The 12,115-nt window shown below is 36.4% G+C and overlaps 3 protein-coding genes across 7 annotated transcripts; 1 reads left to right on the forward strand and 2 right to left on the reverse strand.

Annotated features, from left to right (window-relative positions):
* Positions 1–650: 650 nt before the first annotated feature.
* LOC105190651 (mitochondrial 2-oxoglutarate/malate carrier protein) lies at positions 651–3,264 on the reverse strand. Of its 2 annotated transcripts, XM_011153501.3 has the most exons (7): positions 2,843–3,264; positions 2,484–2,673; positions 1,910–2,125; positions 1,655–1,785; positions 1,412–1,582; positions 1,192–1,291; positions 651–1,106 (listed from the first exon to the last, which is right to left on the reverse strand). In XM_011153501.3, exons 3-7 carry the CDS (start codon positions 2,122–2,124, stop codon positions 908–910), a joined length of 816 nt encoding a protein of 271 aa, XP_011151803.1. In that variant the 5' UTR covers position 2,125; positions 2,484–2,673; positions 2,843–3,264; the 3' UTR covers positions 651–907. The 2 variants fall into 2 exon arrangements, with proteins under 2 accessions (XP_011151803.1, XP_011151793.1); XM_011153491.3 differs by lacking the exon at positions 2,484–2,673 and having other exon boundaries at positions 652–1,106; positions 2,843–3,263.
* A 686-nt stretch (positions 3,265–3,950) lies between these two features.
* LOC105190661 (COP9 signalosome complex subunit 9) lies at positions 3,951–5,031 on the forward strand. The gene is made up of 3 exons (XM_011153514.3): positions 3,951–4,158; positions 4,314–4,383; positions 4,542–5,031. The coding sequence occupies exons 1-3, from the start codon at positions 4,090–4,092 to the stop codon at positions 4,577–4,579; spliced, it is 177 nt and encodes a 58-aa protein (XP_011151816.1). The 5' UTR covers positions 3,951–4,089; the 3' UTR covers positions 4,580–5,031.
* A 61-nt stretch (positions 5,032–5,092) lies between these two features.
* Positions 5,093–10,313, reverse strand: Dp (transcription factor Dp). Of its 4 annotated transcripts, none has more exons than XM_011153543.2 (11): positions 9,732–10,313; positions 8,255–8,373; positions 7,935–8,001; positions 7,742–7,839; positions 7,477–7,616; positions 7,150–7,312; positions 6,617–6,978; positions 6,446–6,528; positions 6,250–6,333; positions 5,897–6,163; positions 5,093–5,682 (listed from the first exon to the last, which is right to left on the reverse strand). In XM_011153543.2, exons 1-10 carry the CDS (start codon positions 9,778–9,780, stop codon positions 5,931–5,933), a joined length of 1,398 nt encoding a protein of 465 aa, XP_011151845.1. In that variant the 5' UTR covers positions 9,781–10,313; the 3' UTR covers positions 5,093–5,682; positions 5,897–5,930. The 4 variants fall into 4 exon arrangements, with proteins under 4 accessions (XP_011151845.1, XP_011151827.1, XP_011151855.1 ...); XM_011153525.2 differs by having other exon boundaries at positions 7,477–7,646; positions 9,732–10,311; XM_011153553.2 differs by having other exon boundaries at positions 7,477–7,613; positions 9,732–10,310.
* Between the last annotated feature and the right edge of the window lie 1,802 nt (positions 10,314–12,115).

A 12,115-nucleotide genomic window follows, 5' to 3' on the forward strand; every position in this document is an offset into this window, starting at 1 on the left:
TTGATTTTAAAATAAAATGCAATAAATAAAATTTACATTAAGAATACAATTTCTTATTACTAAATACTTATAATTTTATTTGCATTAATATTATATTATTTTCATACATTTATATCTATTAACAGTAGCAACAGTCATCTTATCATGTAAAATATAATATAGCTGAGACATGTAAATCTATAAAACAATCTTTAGACAAAATAATATGAAGTATAACAATAAATTGAAATTAATTACATGTGTAAATACAAAAACAGAGTCGTACCAGACAAGCTCCATATTTGTTAATATTTGTAGAATATCTCTTCTATATAAAATGATTGTAAATTATACAATAAGAATTGTGTAAATCGTATCTTGTACTAAATAGTATCATGTTATACTAAATGGCCGGAAATTTAAAATGCTGTAAAAACAAGTTATATATACATAAAAATCTATTTCTATTTTATCCTTCAATTAACATAATAGATACTATATAAATACTTTTAAGAAATTAGAAGTTGGATAGTGGATTATATCATAATATTCATCACAATCATAATATTTAATTATGATTTAATTATATTTAATTATGAACCATCATTATATTAAAATAACATATATAAAATTGATGCATGTCAAATCCTATGGAAATAAAAAAATTATATATTGCAATTGTGTGCGTGATCGTTAACAATAAACATTACTTTTAATCATTTACTCTTTTTATCATGATGAAGAATTTACAAAAGAGTCACATACTTTACAAAACTTGATTTCTTATAAAAATAATGTTTCTTTGATAATATATATCACATAAACGTGAGACTTTAGGCAACAAATATCATAGTAATAACGAAATTTAAGATATCATTGGAATCTATAGTTTTCGTTAATAACTTTTTGTAAGCACGCTGTAACTACGCTACAGGTATGTTTTATAAGCGGAAGTCATCTGTTCCAGGAAAATAAATGTCAGAACAGTATGAGGTCCCAGGCGTGCATAATACGGGAAGAATCCTTTCCACAATGCAAATAATCCTTCATTTCTTATCACTTTAGTGAGAACATCGAAAGCTCCAGTAAATTCTGGTTTGCCATTTATCGTTTTCATGTTTTGTATTCTAGAAAAAAAAATATTGTATGCTTAATTCTGAATCAAGAATGTCGTCTGCTTTTCCGATTATGAACATTTACTGTAAAATTTACCTTGTTTTTGCTATATCAACAGGCATAGATGCAGCCGTGGTAACTAAACCAGAAATCATAGAGCTTGCAAAATGCAATACAATGTTTTCCTCAAAGTATCCTGGTAAAGAAAATATATTAATAAGTGCAATATAATAAAATTGAAAAATGTTAATTTTATTGTGATTCTCTGATATTCTTTAAGTCATAGGCAAAAAAATTATATAATATTTTTACATGCCTGTATCTAATAATGCTTGTTTTGCTTGTGAATATGAAGCCAGCTGTGCTGCGTTTACAACCATGGCACGTCCCATAGTAGGAATGGCACCACGCCATAAGGTAAATAGACCTTCTTCTCTAATTATACGGAATAATGCATCGAACACATTTTTATAATTGCGTCTATCAGCTAAAAGTATTTAAATTACACAATGACACATACAGTAGTAAATTATATATGTTCAGGAGAATATAAGTTTACCAATAGGCAGTCTTCCATCTGCAGTCATTCTAATTAAAGCTACTTCGGCAGGTGTACCTACAAATGCTCCAACACAACCAGCTGTCATGCCAAGTAGAGCTTTTACAATAAAACTTGGTTGAGCATCTTTCCTAAACAGAACAAATATATACTTTTAACTTAACTTTTAATATGTAAATAACTTTTAATATGTAAATATATACCTTAATGCAATATTATAATATAATTATAGTTTAACTTTCCAATTATACTTACGAAGTAAGTTCTATAAGCCAAGTATATATACCAAGTCTAGTAGTAGTATATGTGGCCTGTCGCATTAAACCAGCAGACAAACCTGAATATAGTGCTAAAATACCTTCATTCTTTAAAATGGATGATGTTACACTTATTGTTGAGGTTTTTGTGCCACTTAACTGCATACGATTTTTTATCAAATCCAATGGCTGTACAAAACATGTTGCTGCCATGCTGCAATTAAATATTATACTATTTAGTAACAAAGTTGACTTTGAATTTGTTTAAGAATCCATAATTTTGCAATAAACTCCAATATATGTAACGATATAATATATAATTTAAATTCTATTCCATAATCTGATAATATTCCTTTCCTTTGTAATTTATGATTTCAATGAATAACATTATTTTTACTTTCCACACTTTTTTCAATAGAAAATAAAGTTAAATAAAAAATCAAATAATTAAATATTATTTTCAATTAAAATACAAACAAAAAGCAATCCATGCGTGTTATGTACATATGTAAGTGATATAAAAATTTGATCAGAAAAATTTTTTTCATGGAGCATACAACAAGAAAAGCTACCAGTTGTCCAGGGTAGAGATGAGGCTATTTATAGTGTGCTATTAAGATGTATCTATGTATACATATATATACATATTGCATCACTCTGAAAAAGTCACATCCAATTTCTTTTCTTTTGTTATTAGTAATAATATCAGCTATATAAATAATCTTCAGCTAAGTAATCCGTGAGAGGCAACTCTTGTAAAACCTGAAAGATCTTGACCCTTAAACTATCAAGTCAATGATTGCGAAACACATTCATGATATAACGACTGTTATCAAAGCGCAGTGTCATTTTCTAAAATTGCATGACTTCAAGACTATTTATTCGCAAATATTACAAGTCTAAGACAAATATAAAAAAAGAGTACACAAACCCTGAAGTGCCACCAATGAGGAACTTGATGCCGTTCGGTACTGTCTTTTGGCTGCTCATTTTGATACAATTGGATTAAATGGTAACTTGTTGAATATTGATGTATTAACTATATTAATTGTACTTGTTGCTCGCTTTGGCGTGAAGTAACTAACAAAAATCACAGAAAAATATTGTAAAAGCAAGAAACTAAAGTTATTCACGTCCAAAGCGTGTTGTTGGCTATACACTGTCCATGAAGAGAGAGGAAGTCGGAATGTCGGAATACATCGACTGCGCTCCCTCGACCGTCGGTCATATCATGTGTCATCAGCTGATACGAATTTGCGGAAAAAAATAACAGAGCGCCACCTTTTCGTGGTTATTCATCGAAAGTTGAATTCTTCTTCGCTCTTGGGGAGCAGTCTAAAACCACATCTGGGAATGCTAATATATGTATATAAACATATTCAAAAATGATGGTGAAATCATCAACATAAATTGATAAGATTTACAAAAATTACGTTATGTAATTCTAACCTATCAGCTAGTCTTTAGCGCTGATGTTGGCAACCATATTGTTTTTTAATATTTGGAGCCGAGTCCTGATTGGTTCGAAAAGCACGCAATCGTGGAATCGACAGTTACTCCATGTTATATATGCATAGTTGCTAGATGCAATATATTGTGGCGCTACAGCGCATGCGTGAGATGACAGCAAGCTGCTTAAGTAAAAGTCTCAGTATCGTATCTCTTTTAAGGTATTATAGCGCTCGTATTATACTATGCATTGAGAATTGCAATCGAGTAAATTAGATAATCTAAATCGTGGTTATTTTAATTGATCCGATAGTAATTCTCAATCTAGATTACAATTTTTCACTTAACAATGTCATTGTTACATAAGTATTATGTAACAGTTACATAGTCGAGTGAGAAATTATAATGTTAATGTAACATAACTGTACTTAGTATCCACTGGACAACATAACCTGGGATAAGGCACTCGCGCAAGAAACGCGGGAAAATTATGCGGGAAGACAGCTGATCGGATAGCGCGGGCCCCTCCATAGACCCTGCGATGCGTTTTATTGCCGTCATTGGCATATGCTTTGTAGAGCTTACGTCTTCTCACGCATGCGCTGTAGCGTCGCAATATATTGCATCTAGCAACTATGGTTATATGTCTCTTGTGAGACTAGGAAGTTAACGTGATTTTATCAATATATCGAGAAATATTGAAAAATTATATTAAATATATATTTCAACATGAAGCCAACACTCGTAGCCGACGAAATGTTTCCTGAGGGAGCCGGACCCTATGTTGAATTAGAAGAGGTAATGAGTTGTGCGATTGTAACGTGAAAGAGGTTAGAAATTGTCATCAACAGTTTCGTTTCAAACTTTAAATTATACTCTGTGATTTAATGCGATTTCTTTTTTAAATAACAAACTCCATAGTAAAATATTTGTATGCATAATGATAATTTCAGGTTGGTGGTAGTAGATTATTAGTAGATCTTACAGCAAGTGAGAAAGCAGTTCATTCGGAATTTTTCAATGGTATGTCAAATATCAACTAATCTAACTATGTAGTAACAACTAACTTTTTTCTCTATATAATTCATAGAATACCTGGGAAGAGGGTATTTTGTCTTTGAACAACAATACAGATTAACAGAATATACGGTTAGTTTATTGAAATAATTGTTTCATTTCAGAGTTTGACGATCTTTACGATGATGATGATTTGGACTGAAGCATTCCTAGGGATTCAAACTAAGCGGCGCTTTTGTTTTTGCATAGAGTGCAGTTAACTTAGCATTGAAGCAAAGAACTCGTTCTTGTAAATCCACCATACGGAACATGGTTACGATGTATAAAGAATTAATAGACGTCATACATTGTTGGTTGCATTCAGCAGAGAGTAGCATTGGATTGGCACTTGATACTATATCGCCAATAAATTGAGAATTTTGCTGAATATTCTTTGTTACGTTACATTTGCCTATACCTCATATTGCGTTACGCTTATTCAGCATAAGTTTGAAAAAAATGTCCAAATATTCAACAAAAAAATGGCAAAACAATCACATAGCTGTTTTTTCTGTTGAATGCAATCATTAAATATAAGTGTTTACGTGTATAATAGATATGAAAAAATGTATCATTTTTCTTTAGTTTGCTGTATAAAACTACTGCAAACCCTCACATAGTGTCATTATTAATACATCTGTTTTTCTTCTCGAAAGACTAACCACAAACTACAAACTTCATTATAACATTATTACAATTTATTTATATTTTTTAATTCGAGTCAGATGTGTGCCTGCATCTATCATACGTCACTTTACTGCGTACCACAGACAATTGTTATTAATATAAACGTGCCATAAGAAAATGAGTACTGGTCAATATGTCTTGTACACATAATATTGATACTGTAAGATTATAATTTATATAATACATAGACGCTAGTCATATAAACTTGTATGACGATGCACAATTAAAATATAGCACCCCATTATCTCAGTCATGCTGCATTTGTTCACCCAATTGTTTATCACTCCGCGCTAGTGCATCGAACTCTAATTTACTTGATACGAAAAAAGAGCCACTTAGACTTGCCAATTCACTTAGCCCAATTAATCGCTACGTGTTCTCCTTGGCCCCAATCAACGTGTCTCTCTGCCTTTGACCATTCTCATTTACTTCAACGAATTTACTTTCCACTCGCGACGTTTATCAACTCTCGTATCCTTGCTCTTGTGTGTTAAAAACTGGCGACCGGGGTGTAGACGACGTTGGCAATAGCGGCGATATTATTAACGTTTGACATCGCTGATGATAGTGGCGAGTATCCTGAAATTCAGACGTAAACTTGTAGTAGTTTCAAGCGTTATTTAATATATCTTATCACACGTGTCTGGAAGTTTTATATAAATATAGATATTTGCCACTCGTGCCTACTGAGTCAACTCTGTAAAGTGATATCATTAGATGTAATCGTTAAAAGTAGATAACACGTGAGAGACGCGATACCGACAAAACCGATGCGTATACCGAATATACAAACCCTGAGTCTAGCCTTTGAAAAGTTATTCGGGGTGCTAGTTAACTTCAAGATCACTATCAGCCTGGTCATCTTGATCGCTTTCTTCCTCCTCGTCTTCCTCTTCCGAAAAGTATTGAGAAGGAGGCGATAAAGCATCTTCTGACAATGAAGTATGCGACGACGAGGGTGGTCGAGAACCTTCCAATTTGATATCTAAATCATCCATCGATGTGCTCGGGCCGGGAATAGTCACTGGAATAAACTTCTCCAAGTCCCCTGATGCCAATTCTGCAATGATTGTCGCGTTTAGAATACTGAGGAGACTAAAGCTATATATTTGCATATAAGATACGTAGTACATAAAAAGCACGTACGTTCCACATATTTCTCAAGCGATTTCGGGACCATTGATTTTGCCTTTCGCAAATTCTCTTCAGTGCATTCCCCCTTTTCCAAACCTTTTCCAAACCAAAAGAGACAATACATGGATATATTTGCATTTGCAGCAGATTAGTACTATTATCAAATTTTTGCTATAAAGATAGTGCAATAGAATCGCAGTATTATTACCAAAAGCTAGACCCATCTGCTTCAAAACCTCGATATCGTCATGAATCTCAAACTTATCATTAAAATTAAACAGGTACTCAGTTCTGTGAAAAGAGAAGAATTAAAAAAATTGGCTTGATTTTTCTGCATCGCTCACTGATTAAAAGATCTTTGAAGATTATCGCGACATACTTGTCATTTGAAATGCTGCAATCTATGACAGTCTTTTTACTGGTATTCACAATGAGGAATGGCAGCTGAATGGCAGAATTCGGCTTCGGTGACCCGCGAACGCTTTCGTTCGAACGATTACGCTCTACCAAGTTCTTGAAGGAAATGTGAGAGAGGATAAGCTGATGTAATTGCTGTGTTTTTGCCTTAATTCTGTCAATCTTCTTCTTCTTATCCTTTTCTAATGCCGCACATTCTTGCAGAGAATTAGTAGGCAGTCCGAGCCACCTGATTTCTTTTTTTTCTTTGGAAATAATATTCATTGCCATTAGCACGTTTAGAGCATCGTATACACGTCTTCTGATATTTTTCTGATCATATTGCTGCAAAAGAAGACGACTGTAAAGCATCGAATTTTACAAGCAGTCGGATGATAAGCATGTGGAAAACACTACTTATCATTAAGCAAATATTTACATAAAATAAATAAACGAATCCATTGATATATTCCTCGTGTTTAAAACCAGCGCATGTGTATCAGACGGAATAAATACCTGATCTGTCAAGGAATTTATGTGAGCAGGATTAGTAAACTCGCCGACCAATTCATCCGCCACTTCATTGTACGAAGTAGTACCTTTCTTTTTTACTTTTTCACATACTTTCATGGAGAAGTGTCTCAATCCTTTACCGACCTTCTCCGCTTTTCTTCGTTTACTAAAATGTACAAAAAATGTATTGCAAGTTGATGTTTGTAGCACAACGCGATTAGATATGAAAACAAACATTATACATTATTATTATCGAACAAACTCTACTTAATGTTTTCTACATAAAATTTTATATAAAATTAAAATGTATACAATAAAACATTATATTACTCAGGCACAAAGTCGCCACCATCGATGTCCTGCCTCTTTCTAGATCCACTATGATCTAGTATCGGACTGATAAAGGTTTTTCCTGTGGCATCCTTAACAAGTTGCTGAGTATTGGATTGCTGTTGCTGTTGCTGCTGCTGCTGAGAGACGATAGCTTGTTTTATATCGCTCTAAAAATGAAGCATGCGTATTTCGATGTTGTTCATCATGAAATTCAATGAATTCAATTCTTTTCATTGAACTCCCTTATGAAACGTATATTTACCATTTGCGCAGAAGTAAGCTGTATGGTCTTAGTCATCACAGGCTCCCCTGATTTTGATGTTGCCATTTTAGTGTTTTGCAAAGGTATTGTTACTAGTCCTACAATTATATTGAGTTTATATTGAGAGTATCTTCATGGAATGATGATGTCTGCAATTTTGTGAAAAGTGTACCTTTAAGTGAAATGTACTTACTCTGCCCAGGAGTAGACGGACTTTGCAAACTGATAGTCCTAAGAATGTGTGCATTTGATGACAAAACCTAGTTACAACAATATATAATATTTAATAAAATCATGGTTTATCTTATATATGATTTATGTATAACATGTATAATAAATGTTATTATATAGTGATAGAACATTATTTACATATCCTAATTTGTTTACTTTGAAATACATATTGTTCAAGAAAAGATCTGCTGTAATAGCTATGTTATAATGTGAGATAAAGACAGTATATAACCTCTGTTATTGGACCAATGTACTAGAAATGTATAAATTTTGGGCAAATACCTGGGATTCTTGATTAGGAGCTTTAAATACTTTAAGGCCACCTGCATTTGTTGTGCTAACAATACCACTTAATGCTTTATTAGGTGTACTTTGCACTACTTTTATCACTTGTGGTTGTCCTGTAATAAATTTGACTGGTCTATAATTACTTGCAGATGTATATTTATAGGTACAGTATAATTTAGAAACTTTTATTTTTTTATTAGATGGAGCAGGTCCAATTTAGTGTCTAACGTCGAAGTAATCTTCAGGTAATAATTTATGTAGCTAATGACAAGATATGTATATAACATATGTATTGTGCATTAACAGCCAAGTAAACATATCATAATGAATGCATGCTTAGGATGCATGTTACAAACAATGATTTTAGATTAAGTAAATATAACAAAGAATTTGTCACCAAAACTATATGGCCATAATGATAAATTATCACAGTTTATATATTAAAATATATATATGTGACTAATTTTACTACCAAATATAAACTGCATTCAATTTATATACTTCATAAGCTATTTCTTATATTTAGAAAGTTGCATGATAATCTAAAAGTCTTCCATGTATGTTCCATCTTATCTTATAGCTTGCATAAATTACGCAATGTTTCAGGTATATATTTGACCAAAAAGATAAATTGTCAGTGATCAAGTTAACAAATTGTTTACTAGTCTTGCAAGTATTTAAGAAACATATTAATGAAATATTTATCCAAGGACAAAGTACTTGATAGTTTCCAGAAACTCAAGTATTCAGAAAACTATCAAGTATTTAGGAACACTGCATATATCTTTCTTATTTACATGAACAATCCATATTGCAGAAGATACAACTTGGTTTAGGTTTCTGTTGCTGAAATAAATGCAATAATGAGTGTTTATCTTTGTGAGACCACAGTGAACAATACGGTGAATATAACCATAACATTTTCCACTCAATGAGCATAGAAACTGTGTCATTATTGAAAGGACAACCAACAGTTTCCTGTGCAATCTCGACAGAGTGATATTTTACCAAATAGTCATGATAGCCAGAGAATGGCAGAAGAAAGGCACAGTTGCAACAGAAATATAAACCAACGCCTAACTCTTGTACCGCCAAGATCTGTTCATGCCTCTAAGTAACCATCTGGCACACAAACGTTTAGGCGACGAGGCGAGCAACATCGTGAGGAGAGCGTCAAAAGAGAGATACTAAGAGAGCAACGCGTTAACTGGCAAAACCTCTTGGGAGATGGTAAATGTGCTTCTGCTCCCAACCAACCTAGACAAAGTCGAGATGAAGGGTGCGTAAATTCGCGACCGGTGCGATCCCGGCGATAACGACGCGGCAAGGACGAGGCCGGGCGTTCGGGTCGGCGCGTACGCGGCCACGGTCGAATTTTACTCGATGTTAAAGGGCGAAACCGAGACGAGGGAAATACGCGCGATGCCGACACGCGTGCCGACGGTTGGCGCGCGCTCCTGATTCCACTTACCGTTAGCGTCGTGTATTAGGAAATTCATCGTTTTGTTTTGCTGTGTCATCTCCAGCGTTATTGGACCGTCGACACGCTGAGGACGATTCCGACGTTGGGTTGTGCACAAAACGAAAATAAAAAGATCATAGGGCTACACTTTGCTTTGGATCTCGACTCGCCGTATCACCAAAATGGCGACCCCGCTATATAAAAGCACTTGCGGCGGTGATTTGCGAGGTGTCGCAGGTTGCACGACCGGCTCCGCCTGTCGATTGTGGAAAATCGGCGCCTCCTCTATCGCGATCGGCCGGACATCATTCCCACGGGCGACGAATATTCGCGCGATCCTTGCCAGCGACCAAGCTCGCAGCTTCCGCGTGCACACGGACTGGAAATGAGCTTGGCGGCACGACAAAGCCAAACAGCTGATTGGCCCGCCGCCGGTCACATGGTCGGCCCTCGTTCCACGTTTATGCGGCGCTGCTTTAGTTACGCGTGCCGCGCCACAGGGAGAGACGCGTATCGCGGATTTTATATTGTCCGTCGTGTTTCCGTTCGAGAAAATGCTGCACGCTGCATTCTACGCCCGTAGTAAGCGGGCGTATTACGCGCGCGCGGGCGCGCGAAAGAGACGGATAACGAGAGAGCGCGTTCTTCGCGTCGGGACGGGGACGCGTAAGCGAGCATCGCTCGATTCGAGCAGCGCTCTCTTAACGCGCGAGCGCGACCCGAATTAAAACGCGAGCGTAACGCGATCTCACCGAGGCGAGAATGCATGTACCTCGCCACTTTCGGAGCGCCGTCGAGCGCTCTGCAAATGCGGACGGAATAAGCGGGAAGGGCAAGACCCACGGGGAAGGCGCGCGACAACACGAGCAGCAAAACACGAGCGATAAGCAAATTCGCCAACCACAGCCGATTATTCGTGGACCGCGAGGAGAATAATCGGCTACGGTTGGTCAATTTGTTTACCGCTTACGTTGGCGTGTGCCGTGGCTAATTGGCGCGAAGCTTTCCCAAGCGGGTCTGAGTGGCACCACACGTGACAGCCGGAACTTTCGAAACACAGTTGAGACGCGTTGTTGTTTGCTGATTTGCGATGAAAACGCACCATTTCGTCGTGTTAAATATATACGATGTGTGTGCGATTGAAATTCAAAAGAGCTCAACTATGCGCGGCACGTCGCTATTGGTCGCTATTGGTGCTGCTCGCACTTCGTTTTGGACATGTACGGCAGGTTCCATTAGATGCTTCAGCTACGTTTCAGCTACGTCGACGTCATTAAGCCGGTGTATAAAAAATCGCTTCGAAGCCTGCGAAGCGTCTAATGGACTGCACCGATAATTTGAGAGCAAGCGAGAGAGAAAGGGGAAGAGTGTTGCATTAAGATCTCTGTTGTATTATGTTGTTAGATAATTTTGTTATTTCTGCATTATATAATCAATAAAATAAGTGTATCATCGACAAGTGTGGGGAATCTCCTATCGAGGTGTAGAATATAATATTTCTCTCGAGTAAATTATATCGCAAATTAATACAATTGTTTCCCACATGTATAACGTGCAAAGGTTGTGAAAAAGGATAACGATGTCACACATTGATGAAATATTCGACGCTTTATTGAAATCACTATTGGCGCGTAATTAACGAAAAAGATACTAGTCGTCTCTCAAGAGGTTGGTAATGAATGCAACTTCGCGCTAAATTATTTTTTCCAAGTAATTTCGACAGTTCCATCAGAGAGAAACCTCCTGAGAACGGCCAACACGGCATTTTCTGCGACACTTTCCGCACTGGGAAAAGACGCCATCTGCATCCATTTTGAGAGGGGAACTACGATGCTACATCCACTTTCAGGTCTCAGTGGTAAAATCTGCATGTGGTGGAAGTCCGTGCTACATCCACTTTCAGGAGGTTTATGTCCGTGCTGCAACCACAGTTGCCATCTCTATACCAAACTGTGCCCGGTGGCACAGTCTGAAAAGAGCGGGAGACGGGGAGAGGAGGGGGGAGCAAGAAAAATAAAAGTACGTATTAAATATTAAATCTTCGAATACATGTTGCTGTATCAAAGTCTCCTGTATAATAAACGATCTGACACGTTTGGAGACGCATGATGTATCGTTGCGCGGGTCCCGTTCCCTTCGTCCTGCTTCTCAATTCAGCATCTTGTCCGCTCCGGACATTCGCTCGTAGCACTGATACTGGCCGTCGGTGAGCATTCGATCCGTTCGGAGGAGCACGTGTTAATTAACGCGACGAAATTCCGATTATAAATATCCCGCGAGTCGACGAAATATCTGAACTTTTAAAAAAGCATCAAAGAAAATCACGTTGATGTTGTCATGAGTGAAATCTCATCCTGATATATATTTTTTTATTTTCGAAATAAAAAAAGCTA

The sequence above is a fragment of the Harpegnathos saltator genome, unplaced genomic scaffold, assembly GCF_003227715.2.
Source record: "Harpegnathos saltator strain DR-91 unplaced genomic scaffold, Hsal_v8.6 scaffold71, whole genome shotgun sequence".
Lineage (NCBI taxonomy): Eukaryota > Metazoa > Arthropoda > Insecta > Hymenoptera > Formicidae > Harpegnathos > Harpegnathos saltator.